Consider the following 21,917-nt stretch of genomic DNA (forward strand, 5'->3'; position numbering starts at 1 on the left):
TCTCTTAACCTGATAGGATTTTGATTAGTTCAAGCTTTCTCTTAGTAACAGTTTATAAACTAAATTTTCTTTGAAGTCGGTTTTCACATTGCTAAGCGGAACTTACATATAATGACTGGCTAAGTGATGATAGGAAAATTGGCAAACAAGAGCATCAACGATGGTTTCACATTTTCTACTGGGATTCTCCCTCATAAATTACTCAGTTTTTCTAATCTATAACAGAGGCTTATCTCATCTCACAAGAGAACATTTCAGTCACAACAAATTAGACTGAAAATGTACTGACTGCAAGAGATACTTAAATCAGCCAGAATTACTTGTTCCCTTTGATTACATAAATTACTACTAGAGCTTTAAATTGTTTTGTATTAACTAATTCAACATCAGGATAAGTGACATTTAAGAATCGCATTCAGGGGCGCCTGGGCGGCTCAGGCAGTTGAGCATCCGACTCCTGATTTCGGCTCAGGTCATGATTTCACGGTTGTGGGATTGAGCCCTGTGTTGGGCTCAGTGCTGAGCACCGAGCCTGCTTAAGATCCTCTCTCCCTCTCCCTCTGCCCCTCCCCCCAGTCCATGCTCTCTAAAATAAAAAATTCTTTAAAACCTAAAACAATTCAGAAACAAAACAAATCCCACTTATTGTAAAAGTAGAAGCCGCTGTGAAGAGGAGAGAGCTTCTGGGGGAAACTCATCAGGCACAGTCCAGGACCTCCTTCAGGCCCCAAGTTGAACGGAGCTTCTGAACGGTCACCCTGAACGCTGTGCGTGTGACAGACTCACGTGTGACGATTCTGCCGGATAACAAACAGTATGCTGAGGAAATTCCAGCAAAGCCGAGCTACTGTCTGATTACTTTTTTTCTTTATATAATAAAGCAAGTGCCAGCAAGTGACCTAAACTTTGCTCTTAACTATAAAGAATCATGTTTGGCGTGGTATTTTTTTTTTTTTTTTTTACACATAATTTATTGGTGTAGTATCTTTAAAAAGCCCTTCACATCTGTTATATCACTGAATTCTCACAACTCCTTGAGGGAGCAAAGACAATCCTAATTTTACTGACGAGAGAATGACGTCGTGAAGAGGCTAAGTAACCCAGCCCCGGTTACAAGTATAGTCAGAGCCCTTCTCTGGACACACATGAGGCCGCCAGACACGAACTCCCGGGTCCCTTGGCCACCATCCCCCGTCCGTGCACGGCATGGAGGCCACCCGAGAAGGAAAACCTCAGGTGAAGCTGGGCCTCTGCTCAAGACTGAGGCGGGGTTAGGCACGATCCACACGGCCTGAGTAGATGGTACACAGGGCAGAGTCTCTGGGTCCTCACAACCTCATCGTGGCCGAGGGACTAGACAGAAATTATTTTACCTGAGCCTCAGCCTCCCCATTTGCAAATGTGGATACCCCTTCCTGGCGGAGAGATTCCGAGGAATGCTCCAAAGTGAAAACGGGTAGAGTACCTGGCACCGTGTCCGGTGTTGAGCAAGGACTCAGAAGATGTCCCAACCCTTGGCCTTTCTTGCCAGAGCTCTCCCCGCGAGCCTGCGACTGAAACTCCCAGGTGGAATGTTTCAGGCAAATATCACCTTCTTACAAAGCAGGACGAGGACTACTCAGCACTAACACACCTCACCCGGGATTTCTCAACTCCTGTAAGGATCCATATACAGGTCCCCACTCCCATCTAGAATAGAATTGTGGCTCCGAGCTCTGCACCAGTCTCAGCTTTAACAAGGGTGAACTACATCTCATTACCCTCTACCTGTGGAGTCCTGCGAAGAAGCAAATGGCACGATGGTGAACAGGAAACACTCCCCACTCATGAAACTGTTTAAAGATAAATATATATCTATTAAAAAAATGAATAAAGGATTAAAGGCTTTCTCTGCTGAGGGAAAAAGGGAAAAGAAAGAACTAGTTAAAATCGTGCCTACTCATTTGACAGAAATTCAGATTCTTTGAGATGCAAAGGCAGGGGGGGAAGGGTGATTTTTCTTTTCTGTAAATAAGTAAATCCTGTTATTTTGTGCAAAAAGCCGCTACTTACACCGGGAGCCCCTCTGGCTCCCAGAGACTGAAAGGAGCTCTGCCTTGGCACCCGGGTGTGGCCTCAGGAGCGGTGCCTCAGGGCTGTGCCAAGCACCTGGTGCATCTGCAAAATCAGGTGTCTTTCTAGGAGCTCCCGCCAAGCCTCCCCAGGGAGAGGATGGCAAGAAAGAGAACAGAATGCTGGAAGCCTGGTCTCGTGCCCTCGTGAACCCATCACACGCCTCTTGAAATTGCGATGGTGGCAGAGGTAGCAAGGGGCCGGGGAATTTGGTTTCTGGGTCGCATTCCCCCTGTTCCGACTGCCAGTCTAAATGTCTATCCTCTGGGCGCCTGGGTGGCCCAGTTGGTTGAGCATCCAACTTCGTCTCAGGTCATGATCTCCAGGTTGGGGAGTTCGAGCCCCACGTCGGGCTCTGTACTGACAGCTGGGAGCCTGCTTGGGATTCTCTGTCTCTCTCTCTCTGTCTCTCTCTCTCTGCCCCTCCCCCGCTCATCACACGCACGCACGCTCTCTCTCTCTCTCAAATAAACAAACATTTCATGGATTAAAAAATAAATCTATATCCTCAAACTGGGCTGTAGAAAGAATATCTAATTCATGAAAAGTACTTAGAAACAGAGAGGAAAAGACAAAATCTAGTAAAAGCGGTGCTTAAACCCTCGAAGAAAGTCATCGCTGCAAACACCTCGGCCACAGCCTGGTAGCAAGGGAGCCGTTCGGAAGCTTGGGTTTGGGATGCCAACACATCTGAATTTTATATATATGGTTGTGGTGTGTAATTTACTTAAGAATTACCTTGATCTTTATAAATATCAATTTACTTTATTAACATGGTTAAGCAGTTTCCAAGCATTTTATATGGAAGGACTGTGTTTCTAATGGCCCAGAAGGAGAAGGCCTGACCATGTCCCTCCCCTATTTACACACTTCAATGGCTCTCCATTGCCCTATAAAGTTCAAACTCTTTAACAAGGCTTACAAGGCCCTGGATGGCCTGGTCCTTGCCTGCCTACCTCGGCTCTGCTCTCTCCCTTCGGCTCTGTGCTCCCGTCACACACTGAACTACTCCTACTTCCTGGAAAGCTCCATGGTGGTCATTTTAAGTCTTTGCAGATGCTGTTCCCGGTTTCCCTGGCTTCAGCTTAGGTGTTCCCTTCCTGTCAGAGGCACAGCCCTCGAGGCTAGATTTTGGTGTTTCCCCTACCGGACCCATGGCCTCCCAAATTCACTGTAATGACTTTCGACTTGCCTGCATCTGCTCTAGACAAAACCCTGTGAAGGCAGGGATTATGTGACGCTCACCATTTCGTACAGAACCCCTAGCAGGATGCAGTAGTTGGTACTCAGAAGGCTCTCAAAACATCACTGTAGAAGGGGACGTAGACCGTGTGCCTGGCACAGACCAGGCACTCACGTATGCTGGACACACACAGGACTCATGTATTTATTTAATCCTTCCCATGATTCTAAAAGATGGGTGCTAACCGCTATTACAGATGAAGAAAGGGAGAGACAGAGAGACCAAGTATCTTGCCGGAAATTACTACAACAGGACAGCGGTCAAGCAGAGGGTCGAGAGTGCATTCAAATTCTACAAAAGGACTGCTCCCATCCCCGAAAAAGTGTCTCTAGCACTGCAGACCAGGAGAAAATAGGGCGACCACAAACTCTCCTTCCCTAGGTAATGAGGACGATGGCCCTGGTAACCTAAGAGTCTCTAAAACGTGCTCCCAAAGCTACCGACTTAACAACGTAAATGGCTTTAAGCCCACTGAGGAAATAAAAACATCAACGGTTGTTGATCTCTGTTGAACTCTTTATGTGCCAGGCACTATGTGAGGCACCCAACAAGCATTATCTCACTGGATCTCCCAACAATCCTGTAAGGGAGATGTGGCCACTGTCCTCGTTTCATAGGTAAGACAACAGACGTTAAGAGGTCATTACCTTCCCCAGGACCGCGTAAGCAGGAAGTTCGGAGGGCTAAAATCCAGAGTCCACGTTCTAAACACTTCACTTCACCGCCTCTGTGTACAGGTGGGGTATGATACACAGGCTAACCCGAGCCTCTGTCTGCAACTGTGCCATAGCTATCGCTTCTCCTTCCTCCCTCCTGACCACCGGGATACACGCATACGACATTCTGCCTACATCCCTCATAGCACTCTGAGGCCTGGACACAAAGCATTGCTTGTGAGGCTTGGAGAGGAAAGTCTTCACTTATCAAAACGGAGAAGCACCATCCACCAGATGTAACCTGGCACCTGCTACCAGACCAGGCACAGAAGAGGGGCGGCAGAAAACGTCTCCTGAACTGAACCGAGGTGGAGAGAATGAAAGGAAACAGGCCCTGCGGAATCTGGCCACGTTTCGGTATTTCCTAGCTGCCAGCTAACAAGATCACTCTCTCCAAGAAGAAACTAGGTCCATGCCAATACCCTTGGCTATCCTGCTAACGTACCACTAGCCTCAAATTAATGTTTGCTTAAATGAGAGAAAGAATATAAAAAGGCGGAAGGAGGGGTAAGAATCCGGATTGACTATAAACTTGTCACTTCAGAAGGAAGGCAGACTCTTGAAGGTGACTGGATTACCATTCAACAAATAGCAGGGGCACCCTGTTAGAACGGAAGACCAGAATGAGGTCTTTCCCCAAAATAACCTTTTTTTCAAATGAGAACACTAGGTTATAATTTATATTTCCTTTTGTGCAACAAATTTGAGTGTCATAAAAATGGTTAAAAAGTCTTCCTATGGTAGCTTTTTCTAAACTTTTATGAACATCTGCCACATTCATTTGAAGTTTAAAAAATTCTGGCACATATGCAAAGGCATAATAAGGTGCCTATAGCTTTCAAGAAAAAATAACAAGACAGTCAAAAATAAGCCTTTTGCTGAATTGCCAGTAAGAAAACTAGTGTGCGAGAGGAGATGGGCCTTCCCAAGCTCCTTCCTTAAAGAGCTTTCCTTTGGCCCCAGGTACGAGCTCCTCCCCAAGCGTTACAGCCCATGGTGCCTGGAAGAAATCTCAGGGAAGCATTTCTCTCCCTTGAAGAGTATAACAGAACCAGATAAACCCAATCAAAAAGAATAACTAGAGCATTCCGAGTCTGAGCTGAAATCCACGCAAGGAGATTAAGAGACTAAATTCCACGATCTGGTAGTTCACGGCTACCCAACACACCCAGGAAACACGACTTTGCTTGGAAAGTGGTTTAGCTGGCCTCAAGAATGGGGCAACGACTGATCTGGCTTTTCTTTTACTGCTGATCACACAAGAATTTGGCATGGTAAACCCCTCCCCAACTTCAGTCAAACAGGTCTAAGACTGATCTTGCCCAGTGCTTCCTGAACCTTCTCACGTAAAACCCCTCAAAGGCTGAGGAAGGAGAGTGGATTTGCACCCATTCACCTAAAGGCAAAACTGTCTCAAGTTTCAGCTTCAGAATTTACGTATATTTTGCATTACATGTTTTACTACCAGAGGTCTTTTCAAAAATTCCTTACGATCATATAAAAAGTAAAAAATTTACTCCACCTTTAAGTAAACTTATGGTGCTGGTTCCCCGGAAACAGTGAGGCTCTGAATGTGTCCTGGAATCCAGTTTTCCAAGCACGCGCTCAATCCTTTTCAGAAAGTACGTGCTCGGTGTCCTGCTAGGTGCTGAGGCCACCACATGAATGCAGCACAGTCTTTGTTCTCAAAGAACTCATACTTCTAGGGATGACGGAGAGGACAGAGCAGCAGACAGCTATCATCCAGGGCAAGAAGTACAGTACGTGAAAGATGACAACTGGGGACTTCTGGGAAGAGGTGGAGAAGGGCAAGCTTAGCCGGAGGGAGGGGGTGTTGAGGAGGGATGTGGGTGTGCTTATGGATCAGGGAGAGCACTGGCTAGCAAGGGACAGTGAGAGGACAGCAGTGGAGACAGCAGGACATGGGGGAGGGCAGAGAGAGGCTGGAAGGCGGGCTACGGAGGTATGGCGACGAGGTGGAAGGCACCCCACCACGTGTTGGGACTTTGGCCTGAGTTCATGTCCGTCTCCCTCTCTCTACGGCCTAGCAAACTGTTCAGAACACAGAGGCCTTCATTTTGCTTATCACAGGAATGAATAAGCCTTCACAGGAATCCAAGAAAGCAAAGAAAAAGGTCATCGAAGGCAGTGAGGAAGGAACAGGTGGTGAGAGATGTCAGAGACCTGGTGACTATTTCGAGAGAAAGAATGAGGAAGAGAGGAGAACTCAGCCATGCTTGGTGTGTCCCACTTTGGTGCCTCTGCGGGCAATGGTGCCACTCAGAGACCAGGAACACCAGAAGGTTGTGTGTGTGTGTGTGTGTGTGTGTGTGTGTGTGTGTGTATGTGTGTGCGCGCGCGCGCGTGTACATAACGCATTGTCTGGGGAAGACTGAGTCTGAGACATCTGTAGTACATTAGGTGACAATCCATCAGCACTTGAAACTTGGCATCTGAAGTTCAGAGAAAGAGAAGCCAGAGGAAGTTCAGAGCTGAGAGTCACAAATATCACATTGGTAGCTGAAGCAAAAGCCTTACGAGAGATGACTAGAGGGCATGTGGAGAAGAAAAGCAAGCTAAGACTAGAAACGTGGACAATGCTGAAGGTAAAGGGACATGAAAAGGAGTCTGAAAAAGCCTGTACTAGAACAGCCTGGAAGGCAGGAGGAGGGGCCGGAAAGAGCTGTGGACTCTGATAGACCAAATGGTCTTTACATTTGTGTCTCAAACTCTGCAGCGACTGGCATGAAACGTCGGTTAGAAAAGTATTCACTTTCAATTTTCCACACAGGAGCCTTGAATACACCCCTAAACTTGACAAACAAAGGTAAAACACAGAAGAAATCTCTTCAATCTGATCTAAATACACCATCCGAGATCGTCCATAAACTGTGTACTGTATGTGCTCAGGGCTGGGTGACGACAAGGAGGAACTGTTAACAGAATGTAGGAGCCACATGGCCGTCCTGTCAAATTAGAAATTTGAGCAGATTTCTGTGGTCTATTTTGATCAAGATTCTCAATGTCAAACAAACAGGTTTTTCGATAACCAACTTGTTTCATTTTCGTAAGCACAATAGCACAGTGTGCAACAGTTAGTGAAGAAGCAGGTGGTCCTCGTCGACGTGAAATGAAGGCAACAGAAGAAGAGAAGTAGCACTTCCTTTAAGACATGCAAAGCATCATCACAGACGGACAGGGCTCTAGATTTTCCCTCTGGGAACTTATCTCCTGTGCAAAACAGGCAAGCCCCCACCTCCCACCCCATTTTGCTCTAGTACAAATTTAAGCTCTCTCTCTCGAGGAGGGAAAAGCTTAAGGTTCATGTCTACAAACCAATGGCACTTACAAAAGCACACAAAAGCCCTTTAAAAGAACTGCTATCTAATTGGTACAGCCATGCAGAAAGCAATCTGGCACCAGATTCCTAGCTTTGACCAAGCATTTCTACTTTGGGGCGGCGGGGGGGGGGGGGGGGTTCTGTGCTAAAGAAATAAGTCAGGGTGCGGAGAGAGCCTTATGCATAAAGATGTTCACTGAAATGCTATTTATAATAGTGAAAAATGATAAACAACCCAAGTGTCCAACAATTATAGGAAAATGGTTAGGTTGTGGTATATCCAAACAGTGGATGGACAGGCAACAAATTAAAAATTATTCATATTGAGAGTGGATTAAAATATGTAGAAATCTCCATGCCATAATATTAAGTGAAACAGACCTAAAACTATATATATAATATGTATACATATATATATCAGTTATGCATATTTATACAAAATATATATTCACAGAATATAGACTAGGAGGAAGAATAATAAAATGCTAATAGTAGTTGAGTCTGAAATAATGGCATCGTGGACACTTTTCAACTTTCTTCTTTATATACCTACCTACTTTTTTATACCATGTTTTTGACAATGAAAAATGTCGTACTGTTACAGTGATTTATAATAAACATCATTTTGAAAAGCAAACAATTTCCCTTCCCTTTCCTCCTGCCTCTCTGAACCTCTCTCCCTCACCCATGAAAACTGACAACCTCCAAGCAAAGCGGAAAAACACTGGAAAGCAGAGCCCAGTGGAAAGGGCCTCCGCCGGATGCTCAGCTCTGTGCACCTGCGAGGGGGCTGAGCATGAGGTGTTGGTTCGACACGCTCCCATGTGCAGAGCTGTGAATCCCGAGACTGTGTCTTTTCCACTGCCGCATAGCAAAACAAAGCCGCGAGTAGAGAGATCTGGGGAGGAAAGGCGCCAACTTACCTCCATTAAACTTAAATGGATTCCTATGAGGTAGGGCATGGGAGCACTGTGAAGAGAAACAGAGACACACAGCTGCTTTAATGTCTGTTGCTTCCGACAGAAAATTACAGATGGTTCACTATTTGGAGAAAAACTGTTTTAATAAACGTATGCACAGTTACATTTCCTTTCACAACAAAAATCCTAATGTGACATTTTGTTCCCAAGCCTAGAAACTTCAGAAGAATTTCAAAACGTGGGCAGCATTAGAGGCAGCATGGGCGGTGTGGGAAGAGCACTGACCTTGGAGTCAATCCCTAAGTAGCCCCATGTGAGCACACAGCCTCAGTTGCCTTATCTTTAAAATGGGATACCGGAATCAAACTGGCAGCTTGTGATCAGAACGAGAGAACATACACGCAAAGCGGTTAGTAGAGTTCGTGGCACAAATGGACACTAGTGACAACAAATCGCCACAGTTACAACAGAAAAAGCAGTTAACAAGGTTGGACGCAAGGTATAATAGGTTTCAAAGAAGACTTGATTTTTTTTTTTTTTTAATTTGATGTTTCCTTCTGACCTCAAGAGATGTGATCTAACTGTCCATTCTTACTGGCCTAAGTACATGGGGAACTTCGAGCAAGCCTCCCCTCCCCGACTGCACACACACCACCCAATTCAAAAAGCCCCTTCCGACTGCTTCATTCACAGGGCAATGGTTCCCTAAGTCATCAAATGAGCAGAAGATGAGAACCCAACTCCAAAGCTCTTAAAACCTGGGCACTATGGATTGACCTTCTTTGGTTTCAGGAGCGCGCGTGTGTGTGTGCGTGCGTGTGTGTGTGTGCAAGCATGCTCGCACACATTGTGTGCATCACATTATGATGCTACTTACCAATAATAAACGTGCTAGGCGTTATGTGAGGAACTGCAAATTCATCTTTCTTAATCCACACCAACAATGGCATCAGGTAGGCTTTATCCCCAGTTGACAGAGGAAAGAATAGCCCCCAGAGAGCTGAAATCACTTGCCTAATGCCACAAAACACAGGAAGCAGCAAACCTGTGGTGGCTCTGAATTTCCTCCTTCTGGGCCACGCTGACTTCATAATACTGAACCTAAAACCCCGGGACCCACCTCCCATGCATGTATTTCCTGGGGAGTAGGGGACGGCAGTCAAGGAGGAGGAGGAACGGAGTGTCTCTCCAGTATGCGACACATCCTATGAAAGGTCAAGGGTGTTCTGTGGGCGTAGAGGAAAGGTTCCTGGCTCCAACCAAGGGGACCAGGCACCTTCCCTCTGGGGCAGCCAGGAGAGCGGAAGTGCACCTACAAGGATGGCTTTCTTGGGGACGGCGTCGGGAGAACCACAAGGGTAGAAATGAGAAAGGAGAGGGGTGCGTCCACTTGAATACTAAGGAGTTTAGGCTTTATTCTGAAAGCAATCGATAGGGAATGAAGGTTTTTAAACATCAGATGTGCATTTTAAAATTGCTCAAACATTTAAAAATAAGAGAGGGCACAATTCCCTCATTACCATTCAACAAATAAAATTCTTCAAGCAAAAATCCTTCCCCAGAATATAAAATGTCCTCCTCACTACAGATCTCAGCAGTAATAGATCTTGGGAGCCTGTAAAACAGACTTGAATATTAGCAGCACAGTTTGGGAACTATTCTTCTAGAAGACTTTTTGTGTTTGATAATAGCCAAAGAAAGAATTATACACACAACTGCACTGAAAGTGGAGTTGTCTTTTCTGTGCTTTCTTCTTCTTCTTCCTCTCTCCTTTTTAAAAAAGGTATCTGCTGTGCACATTCAGCTTCTCTTCGCTTCTAGGGGCAAGGAAATGCCCTGCGATATTTTTTCCCCTTAAACTGTAAACCATTAGTTTAGCTGCCAGTTACACAAATACTCGAACTTCCCAGTGTGCCGGGCTCTGCTGTCCAAGCTTTCTCCAGGGTACGCTGAAATGAATGTGTTTCTAATTAAGTAGCTTCAGGAACACGACAGCTTCAATGTCAAAAATACAAAGTCTGAACCCTGGCAGGAAGTCTTAAGACTGCAAATGTCTCATCTCGTGGAACCTTGCCTAATGTAATGAAAGGAAGCAGGAAGAGAGAATTCCAGAAAAATGGCCACTTATTAATTTGTCCAGCCGCACAGCCTAACACATAGAGGGGAGGAAAAACTCCAATCTGTAACATTTAACCGAATCTTAGCAACTTTTCCAGCTCCTGCATTGACTCATGCAATTGACAAATGACGTGGGGTTTTCATCAGAATTTCAGAATTGAAATTCTAGCCAGTGAGTTAATGTACAGAAAAAGACCATTCAAACAACTGTGAGGAAAAGGTGAAAACAAATACGGAGCAAGTCTCCGTCTACCTCAAGTCTCTTACCTGAAAAAGAAATGTTTTCTAGAATTTTAAATGCATAGGTTTTAATGCCATGCCCTTTTGTCCTGCAATAAAAATCAACGATATTTTGAAAGACAGGAACAGTAGTCTTGCAGAAGTGACTGCACGTGCAAAGAGGGACAAAGTGAGACTCACCATTCAGGTATCATTAGGTAGGCATTTTTTTTTAAGCCCAATAATTTTCCAAAGAGTAATTACGGCCTATCATAGAAGTGCAATTTCTTAGCCAAGTATTGCTAGGGCTGCAGCAGCTCTGTATTTAGAAAATATTGAAAGCACACTTACTCTGAAATCACAGCAGCCCCAGCTTTTGTATAAATGCAAATTTGGACAAATACCTTTTACACTGTCATCATTTGCTTACAAAGCCTCAAATACTTCCCTGAATTGACTGCATTTTCACTAGGCAAAGATACTAATTACAAATTCCAAGTGGGGAGAGGAAAATGGAAAAAAAAAAAAAAAGGAAAAAGAAAAAGAACAGAAAAGAAAAGAAAAAAGAAACCCAGAGTCCGCTTAACATCTCAATGTGGCAAATATGTAACTGGGTAATCCTAGGTGGGTCCTGAAAGTTTCTGTTCTCCATAAACCTCAGTAGTTACTGCAGATACTGACTCGTTTTCTTTGGAAATCTTCTTTTCTTTGTCTTTTTATGGTAAGGAGAAATTTAGGGGAGAGGGGATCACCTCACCTGAACGGTACTTTTGTTTTCACATTTTCCTCACCCAACATTGGCCCACAAATAAGGAACATATATCTATCTTTGAAATTCTAGAGTGCATATAATTTGTTTTCTCTCTCTCTCTCTCTCAAAAATAAACAAACATTAAAAAGGAAAAAAAAATTTAAATAAATAAATAAACAGGCAGGCTCTGTTAAGGTGGGAATCCTTCAGGACTACTGCAATAACCCACGAAGTGCCAGGCACAGGAGCAGCACGTGGTAGGCTCGGTAACCTATCACGTCCAGATGGGTTCTCTTTGAGTCCCTGACATGGCAGGTCCTACTGGACCCATTCTCTGAGCGCCCAAAGAATGGTTTCTTGTTCCCGGCTCTGAAGGGCACCTGGCAAAGCCATGGTGAGGACAGTCACGGCTTCGTGAAGAGAGGTGAGGTGCTTGATACACGTCACGTCAACACAAGGGTGTCTGACTCCAAGCACACTCTCTGGTCACCGTCTATGTACTGAGTTCGGTAAGTTGCTTAACACTTTTGCAGGAAGGCAACCTTTACTCTTGGTTTTAGAGAACCACCAAGAATGCAAAAAATCACAAGTAAACTATAATTCGTTACTTTCTCACCACTTAGAATGACAAACTTTCAAAACCACTTAGTCCTCTTGAGCATACATTAAAAGGCAAATATGGCAAAATAAATTCAAGCCGCTCCTAAAAAACTCCTTCACATGTGGAGTTCAACCATTCTGGATCATTTTGTGACTCGGTCATCAATGTCCGTGTTTTTATTTCAGGAACAAGATACAATCAAACCTCATCTAGAACCTGTCTTCCTTTATTAGCTCCCCAAAAGAACTTGTCCGTTGCTTCTCAAGAACACAGCAACGCAAACATCTGTTCAACAGCAAATGAACACCATGCTTATCTGCTGTTGGTGCCTTTCGGCATTCGCAGTGACTTTACATTTTAATGGCGATTCGAAGTGTGATGTTGAAGCCATTTTAAATGGCATTTAGACACAACATGTGCAGAACCAATAATGCACATAATTAAAGCGGTGATAATGTTAACAGCTATGACCAAGTTCACACAGAGGCAGGCCATGACAACTGTGTCACAACGACCCTATGGCCGATAGCAACTGTGGGATGCATCGTGCTTCTCCGAGTAGCATCACAGGGTATGTCTCTATTAGGCCTTTGTTCTCTGGGAATTACTGCAGTATCTGACTTCATCAGTTACATTCTGGAAGAATAAAAACTATTCTTCCTTCCTTCTTCCCTGCAAAGGGAAGCTGGTGTCAAGGCAGTGACCTTTACCCGAGAGGTATGTTTAATTCGAATCCTACTAAGGGGAAAAAGAACTAATATTTATCGAGCTACTACAACTCAGCCGCTTTTAGGCGTTACTTACACACAGTTCTCAAGACAACACTGCAAGGTAGCACTATCATCCACATTTTCAGACTGGGAAACAGCCTCAGAAAGGTGAAGTAATTTGTCCAACGTCACACAGCTAGTAAACGGTGAACCTGGAACCAATGTTCCAACCTGGGGCTGTCGGATGGCTGTGCCCATGCTGTCTCCTGAAACACGCTTGGTACTTAAGCCAAAAGAGGTGCTGATGTCCCAAGGGGGCTACTCACCCAATCCTCCTATGAACTCAGGCCTTTCTTACAGCTGAGTTCTACGCAGGAGCTCATTCCCCACACCGCTATGGCTCCCGCAGACTTAGGAATGGTGCTGCGGCCCTGTTCATGATTACTGCGCTTCCACAATTTGTTTCATTCCCTTCTCCAGACAACTAGAGGCCTCTTAATTATGTTCCCCTGAGGTGAGTGGCTACTAATTGGAAAAGAGTGAGGTTTAATAAAAGAAGGTTGGCTGCTCAGAGACACAAAACAAAGCTTCCCAGGACAAAGGGGGAGGGGCGGGAGGACCCGCGGAGAGGTGGGGGGCCCCCCCACCCCCAGGTGAGAGACACCTCTTCTTCGACCTCAGGAAGGAATCAGCTACTAGCCCCTGGGGCTGGAGGGGGCGGGGAGGGGGGATGGAAGGTCCACTGCTTTGCTCATCCCCATAAAAATGCAAAGTCAGCACTGGAGTTCGCATGCTGCAGGGCCCAGTGGACCTCTCCGAGGCACACACCTCCTCAATCACATCCTGGACGGACCGGCTACGGGGAGCCCAGGAGTCTTTCCTCAGTCCACTACTTTCAAAGGAAAGGCAAACTCTGAAAGAAGTCTTAATCATTTGAGCTTCTCTTTCTTCTTTGGAAAAGAAACAAAAGCGCAAATACAGCTTGCCAAATGGTTTCCAATTCTGCTCTGAGACAGCGGGGCCCGGCATGGGTGGGCAGGTTAAAGGACAAGAGGTGGGAGAAAGGGCTCGAGCCAAGACCTCACAGCACATCTTGTCAGAGAGCGCACACGATCGTAGTTCTGGTCTCCGACGGATGGCGTGCAGGCCGGTGTAAGGGCCAATGTGCACAGGGAGTCGACAACAGCGGCCACCGTTCACCGCACGCCCACCGAGAGCCAGCCAGCATCAGGCTAGGGGCTCACCAGGCATTTTCTCGGCGGCCCCTCGCGGCAGCAGTGTGAGGCAGGCACTACTGCTACTGCCACCATAAAGGTGAAGACGTGAAGGTCATGCAGGTCACACAGCTGGCAAAATGACAGAACAGACCAGAACCCAAGTCTGCTCTGCTGAGACAAGATGTTTCCCAGAAGCCCAGCCTAGGCGAGGCCAGTGGAAGGAGGAGGGGAAGGAGATTAGTTCTCTTCTAATCTGCTTTCTGAGGGCCGGTCAGCAGCTGGACCAGGTCTCAGCCGTGTCACATCATGTCCCGTCAACGCCAATCCCCACCTCCCCTCACCAGAGGAATCCTCTTGTTCCCAGCCTGCCTCTGAGCCCTTAGTCATACGGTGTCCCCTGGGCCTCAAGCCCTCTTCCTTCAGGTCCTCCTGAACCTGCGTGCCCATTAAGCACCACTTCTCACAGAACCCCAGTGGTTGCAAACACCTCCCTTCTTAGAGGCTTCTGTGTGGGTTGCCCACTTGGCATAAAGCACAGGTTAATTTGCACAGTTTTTCTAGATGGTCAGCCACAGGAGAACCCAACTGTTTCCTGTTTCCCGGAGTCAGAGGGCTGTGCGGGAGGCTTTAGCTACCTTATCTCATTTAATCCCCCAAAGAATCCAATTTATACCATCCATTTTACGGATTAAAAAAAGGATTCTCAGAAACCTGCCCATGGTCACAGTTAATGGTGATTCCAGCTCAAATCCCTCTACTGCAAAGTCTTTTATACTACTCCTGCTAAATATGAACCTCCCTTAACCATTATGCTAACTTAAAGAAAAAAAAGTCATTTGACAACTGTAATTGAAAAATAAAACAGCAAGCAGATACTCCACAGAATAAATCCGTTAGCCTTACTCCCTTAAATGAATTGATACTCTTTTTTTTTTGTTCTAAACAAGCTTTAAAGCAGGTTAACACAGCAACAAAAGCAGGAAAGGAAACAGGGGCAAAGGGAAAAATCGCAAGCTGGGGTGAGGTTTCGCACACTGGCTGGAAGGGCCACAAATTAGGCTGTGACACTCCAGCTGCCGACACCCAACCAGGAAAATAAGATCGTAACAGGATTCATGGCGTCCGTAGAGAAAAATAAACTAGCCGCTCAGGAGCTTGAATTTTAAAAAGGCAACTGGGGACAGAAAAGAGAAAACTAACATCTTATGGTACATTTATTATGTGCTCACTGTCTTTCATATGCTGGTCAGTCAACCAACAAATATTACTAGGTGTCAGGCATCACATCGGGCTGGGGACACAGGAGAGAACAGTTCTGGTCCCTGCCTATCTGGAATTTACAGTTACGAATAGGCATTAAATAAGCGTATTAGAGTATGTGTATAAAGTGCTATAAGGAAACAAACAAGGCGTGGTGGGGCGGACCTCAGATGACCTCACTTCATTGTGGCAGCAGTCTTGAAAGGCTGATCTCCATAATTTACAGAGGAATCTATGGCTCAAACAGATTAAGTGACTCGACAAAGGTCACAGCTGGTAAGAGGCAGAAAATATGGCTTGAAAAGTGGAAGGGGCACAAATGCCATGAGTTAATCAAGGTTCTCTTAGGGGAAAAAGGTATTTAACTTCGTGCCTGGTTTCCACCCCGCCGTCCCTGATTTATGAGCAATACCCCAGGATGAGGACCCGTGAGAGGACAAGAGCAATCCCAGACCGGGAGAGGAGGCACAGACTGTCCACTTTCATGTGTGCTTGGGTAACCAGAGCGCAGGGCTCACAACAGAGCACAGAGGGAGCTGGGTGTGCATGGTTCGGGCGCTAGAGATGGTTTGCTAACGCGACACATGTCTATCGCTGCAGCTGATGCATGAAAGGGGGGAGAGGGGACAGTGCCCTTCTGAGTGGGGCCCTGTGGCTTCCTGGGGTAACCCTGGAGGGGGTTGGGGGAGATGGCTTTCAGAGCTTTAAGCTCCCCGAACCCAACCTAAACGAATACATGAGCTACAAAGATAACGCCTGGGTGAAAACCTGGAAAGGTCAACATCAAAGCCTGAAGTGGTCCGCCCTTTTGTGCCTCCTCAGTCTACCGGAAGGAGACATACTTGGAAAACATCAAGCAGGGCTCCATGGCTAAGACCGCTGCAGCAGGAGACGTTAATCACAGAAAAAAAAGGTCAGGAGACAGGGCTCTCTATTGCCCCAGAGAGTTCAATGAGAACCATAACAGCCGGAGCCAGATGCAAAGGGAAATCTCAAGTTGGGATCCACCAACAGCCCGTGAGACTCTCACAGAAATGCAGGAATGAATGAGGGAGGTTTGAAAGAAATGAGGAGAGAAAGAGAGAGCGTGAAAGAGGTTTATGGATAAATCAAAAGAAAGCAAGCCCCTCTGGTCAATGTAAAAATTCAGAATGCAACTAATAAGTGGGGAAAATTTCTTCTTTTTGTCTTTCCAGGACTAAGATATGTCACATGTCAAGATGCACGGCATCCAATTACTTCTTAGCCTGGCCTCTCAGTCTTTCAAATATTTAAGGGCAATCACAAACCCACTTTGGTTGAGAGATTATGCTGAGCCTAGCACTGTGCTGGTGGCCCCATGGACTCTCCCTTGTCCCAACAATGGAGAGAGGCAGGGGCACTTGTCCCCAGAGTCCTGCCATGAGGTAACTTCTTCCACTGCTGAGGCACGACGGCACTACTGTGGCTCCTGCTCTATTGGCGTCCAGGAACGTGTCTAGAATCTTTTTGCTATAGAGACCGCTATGCTGTGCCACAGTTTTCTAAGTACTGGGTCTAAGACAGGCTCCATGTCAGGGAGGAGTGAGGAATCAGACACAGAATGTGTCTCAGGAAATGGAAAGCCAGGCCAAGGCTCGGTCGTATAAGCAGAGGTCAGGGCCAGCTGTGTTCCAGGGAGGCCAGTCAGACACCGGGGCAAGGGAGGCAAGCCGTGCTGCCCTGTAACACATCAGGCAGCAGGGCGGGTTCTGCCGCTCAGAGGTATATATGGCAGCAGAGGAGATGGAGGGCCGCAGGGCGGGTGGGTGAGCCGACAATCCCCACCCCCAACTGGGGAAGGGCCAATCCCGTGGTAAAGGGGCACGATGTCTTCTCTAACCCTGCAAGTCTCTGCCCCGTTGCGGGCACGCGATGCTGAGGCCGGACAAGCTGTTCCGCTGCATCCCTAGAGTCTGGGCCAACAGGGGCACCTTGGAAGGGCCAAGTAAAGGGTCTGATGCCAACCACCTACATGGATTGCTCATTTTCACAGGACATTTGCTTTCTGCTGGATATGTTTGTGGAAGGTTAAAAAAAAAAAATGTATGTTTTAAAATAAGGATGAACTACCTTACTAACAATAAAGAATGTATCAAATTTCTAATGGATCCAGGTCAGGATCCATTGATCACTGAGCTCAGGTCATGATCTCGTTTCATGATCTTGGTTTGTGAGTTTGAGCCCTGCGTCGGGCTCCGCACTGACAGCTCAGAGCCTGGAGCCTGCTTCGGATTCTGTGTCTCCCTCTCTACCCCTCCCCCACTTGTGCTCTCTCAAAAATAAACAAACATTAAAAAATATTTATTAAAAAAAAATCTAATGGACCTGGAAATAGTGGTGATGGTTGCACAACCTTGGGAATATACATAAACCCACTGAATTGTAGAGTTTTAAAAAGGGTAATTTTTGCAGTATATGAATTACATTTTAATTAAAAAAATCAAATGGGGGGGGGGGCGCCTGGGTGGCTCAGTTGGTTAAGTGTCCAACTTCGGCTCAGGTCATGATCTCACAGTTTGTGAGTTCGAGCCCCGTGTCAGGCTCTGTGCTGACAGCTCGGAGCCTGGGGCCTGCTTCGGATTCTGTATCTCCCTCTCTTTCTGCCCCTCCCCTGCTTGTGCTTTCTCTCTCAAATAAATAAATAAATAAATATTAAAAAATTTTGTTTACATCAAATGGAGAACTTGAGCCTATAGAACCTACAGAACCCTACCTTCCTACAGAATCTATAGCATCGATAATACAAAGAGCCCAGTCTCTTCTCTCTGCCATTTTTCCACCAGGAAGACACTTTACTCATAAACTGTCCAAAACATCCTCCAAAGGCTCTCAGCGTTCTCAGTCTTGGGTGCTGCTGCAGGAAATGCACGTGCATCTTGACGTAGGGCTCTGATGTGGACAGCAAACAAATTTTCTGGTTGTCAGGCTTTTCACGGACAACCATATTTTTAGCTATACTTTGGTGGATGAGGAAACTGAGGCTTGGAGACATTATGTGATTCACCCAAAGACATGTATTCAGTGGGACCAGAGCCAGGATTTGGATCCAAAACTTAACTTGTCTCCTACTCAGCCTCTCTGTTCAAATGTCAGGGTCAAGTTCAGCCAATTCTTACTAACAGATTTATCTGGAAATCTGTAATTTCCTTTTATTCAACCAACACACACGGTGCATTTCCCTGCTTGTTCTACCTGGGACTGAAACCCTGGCCCTTATCCCATCCTCCTGCTCCCAGAGGAGCTCCTGGTGTGGTGTTCCACCCTGTCTTGGTGACTTGTTGTTTCTTAGCTTAAAAAAATCTGTTCTCCCATTCTTGCCTGGAAACCTGAGTTCTTTTGTGAAGGACTGTTTTCTCCTACCTTTCTATGCCCAATGCCAGGGTTGTAGTAGGCACTCATAAATACTTGCTGCACAATAGAAATGACAGTTTTTGTTCACTTATTGGAATTCAATCTTTAAAATCTTTTTTTTTAGCATTTATTTTTGAGAGACAGAGACAGAGCATGAATGGGGGAGGGGCAGAGAGAGAGGGAAGACACAGAATCCGAAACAGGCTCCAGGCTCTGAGCTGTCAGCACAGAGCCCAACGCAGAGCTCGAACTCATGGACCTTGAGATCATGACCTGAGCCGAACTTGGACGCCTAACGAACTTGAGCCACCCAGGAGCCTCTAGAATTCAATCTTTAACAAAACCTACCTATCCCAGGGTTTGGTATAGATAGGAGAATTTTAGCCACACCTGTCTACCTAACCTACTCCCATTCTACCTGGGGGTTGTGTATTTCGACTGGATTTTCTTGGGCCATTTATATACATTCGTATTAATAGAACTATAAATACATATATGTAGTTATTAATAACAAAAAATAGTACGTACTAGTTATAGAACACCTGCTTTGTGTCAGTAGTAATTACTATCCATGTTTGACAGAAGAGAAAGGAGGTTCAGAGAGGTTCAGAGAGGTTCAAGCTAGTGAATGGGGAAGCCAGAACAAAGCCAGGGTTTTCTGTTTCCACCACACCACACTTCATTGATTTTTATTTCTGTCACTAAGAATATCAAGAATCCCACTAACTTTAGAATCAATTTACTCCCTATGCAAAATCTCATGGCATCAATGAAGACAGAGATTCGACTAGACCTAGCTCCGGTCATCCAGAAGTCACTTCATAGCTGTGTCCAGACTGATGCCCTCCACCCACATGGACCATGCACCCTGGCACATTTCAGACCGTCTGCTAAAAATTCTAGACAGAATGCATGATGCAGCATGTGGGGACTGATTCAGAACATGACAGGCAGCATGGATAAAGGATCTAGAACTGGTATCTCTCACAGAGAATCTGAGCATGCCCAAGCTGAGTGGAAAAACGGCTTACAGAATCCTCTAGAAATGTCAGGAAATAGAATGCATTTTACAAAGACAAGTGCAAAATTCACACCTTAATTGTACACATAGGATATAACTTTTTGGTTCAACCGTGTCCTCAGAGAGCATCAGAATTAGCTACTAACGTGGCTCTTGATCTGGCTGGCCCCTGGGGGACAACGTGAACTTGGCCTGATCTGCTCTGGAAATATTTTGTCACAAAGGTGGGTCCACAAGTGTCCAGAATTACCCAAAGACACAATTCAATTTGGGAACTGACTGGAGTCCTTATTTAGGACTACTTCTGAAAGAATAAGGCGGAAAAAGGAATTTATGTGGGAAATACCATGTGGTTTCTATTGGGACCTTTTATTAGCAACATTTAATTAGCATAGTGCCCAGTACACAGTAAGGGTCCTATAAATGTTTTCTGAATGAACAACGTAAGTCTATAATTAGCAAGTTATCAAGGAGCCTACATGAAAAAAATTTTCACCAACTCTTGGTGATGGGTGCAACTTATTCTCTAAAACTTTGGAGGATATTAATAAAGAAAGCTTTAACATGAGGTGGCTTTACATTTCAAGGGCAAGCTCTACCATTTCTTAGCTGTGTCACAGTGGTTGAAATCACTAAACCTCCCTGAGGTTCAATTTCCTAATCCATACAGTGGAGCCAGTACTATTTACTTTATGGCCTGATTTTGAAGATCTGCAATAGTGTTTATAAAGAGTTTGGTACACACTACTCAAGAGACGGTGATTATTATAATGAAAGGAAATGCAGATTCTCATCAGCAAGTTAGTCCTTCTGTCCCAGAAATGGGCAGGCTCTCCCAACACTGGCCAAGGTCAGGGCTGCCATCAGCCAAGGTAGGGGAACATTCTCATTTTCACTTTCAAAGTCAAGAAAATGGTACAGATCTAAAGTAGAAAGGAACCAGCAGCACATGTTTTTAAATATTCATAAGGGCTGGAAATGTCTTACTCCTTTCGTTTTCTCTGCCATCTGCTTTTGTTTCTTTTCTTTTCATTCTTATGCCACAGCTGCAAATGAAAACAACCATACAATAACTCAAGTTAAATAAAAAAAAAAATCAAAATAAAAACAATCTGAGGGGTAAAAAGAAAAGATGAATTATAAAGTTTTCCCCTGAGCTCACAAAGCAGCAGAAGCAAGAATGTTTGATGTGAGTTAAACCTTCTGGAAACCAAAAATCCATGTCCCATGTTTATAATAACCATGATAAGAACTAAATGGCCTGTGTACCACTGGATGACCAACATCTCTGATTCCTAAAGCTGTTCTTCAAAGTAGGTAAATTAAACCCACTTTCCAGAAAAAGATACCGCAGATCAGAGAGATAAAATAGATTTTTAATGGTGACACAGCTAATAAGAGATGAAATTGAGATTTGAACCCAGGTCTGTCCGAATCCAAAGCCTCAGCACTTTCTTTACCACCCTCTCCAAAAATGGGAAGGGAGCTGAAAATTTTAATTTGGGAAATATTCAGGGCAGACTATTTGTACTAAACTGATTTATTCAGATAATTAAAATCTGTGATTATACCTCTAATTAAAGTTAACTCAGATAATTGGTTGCTGTATTTGTGAATGTGCAATTAGTCCACATAATTGCGGGGATTTCAGCATCATACTTTCCACACATTCACCGCATCCCAGAGCTTTGGGCTCCTGGCCTCTGTTCTACACTAGGCTGCATTAGAGCTCTTGGGGGCTCTGGGCCCAAGCACCATGACTTGCGATACCAACAGCGGGATCTGGACTCAGCCTCATTTAACATGTCTTTGTCCAGAAGTCAATGAACACCTCATCTTCAAGTGCCATGTAAAAAGCTCTTACAGCCTACACTGTTGTCCTGAAAACCCCGAGCAGCATGTACCTGAAGAAAAACTGGCAGCAGTGGTCCTCATGTGTTAATTACACTTTCGAAGTCTATTATGCATAGAAAGGGCACCTGCTGGCAGTGAAAATGACTAGAATCTGCCCTTCCTGTGCAGTGAGTAAATTGAGAGTTCATTTCTACAGGAGATAATAGTTTTCAGATTCCATTTCGTGTATCCCCTGCATGGGGACGTACTTAACATTTAAATCATCTGCAGAGGAACAAACCTCCTTCAAATTTACATGTTTCAAGCTCCTAGCACTTTACTCAAAATGCTAGTTATCCCTGCTGGCTCTTACCACCAAGGATTAAACTCAACAGTGGTGAAAGTCACCGAGCACAATAGAATAAAGTTATTAGCATTGACTCAAATTTCAGGACATTTGTAGTTTCTGACCAAAGCAGTTGGC

At 45.2% G+C, this 21,917-nt stretch overlaps 1 protein-coding gene across 21 annotated transcripts in view; it reads right to left on the minus strand.

Annotated features, from left to right (window-relative positions):
- DENND1A (DENN domain containing 1A) overlaps positions 1–21,917 on the minus strand; it is a 509,645-nt gene that overhangs the window by 195,521 nt on the left and 292,207 nt on the right. For all 21 annotated transcript variants that reach the window (XM_060608727.3, XM_060608728.3, XM_060608735.3 and 18 more), the window contains one exon: positions 8,335–8,380. In XM_060608727.3, the coding sequence (XP_060464710.1) occupies positions 8,335–8,380 (46 nt within the window). The remainder of the gene's footprint in view (positions 1–8,334; positions 8,381–21,917) is intronic.

Source organism: Panthera onca, chromosome D4, assembly GCF_046562875.1.
Source record: "Panthera onca isolate mPanOnc1 chromosome D4, mPanOnc1 haplotype 2, whole genome shotgun sequence".
Taxonomy (NCBI): Eukaryota; Metazoa; Chordata; class Mammalia; order Carnivora; family Felidae; genus Panthera; species Panthera onca.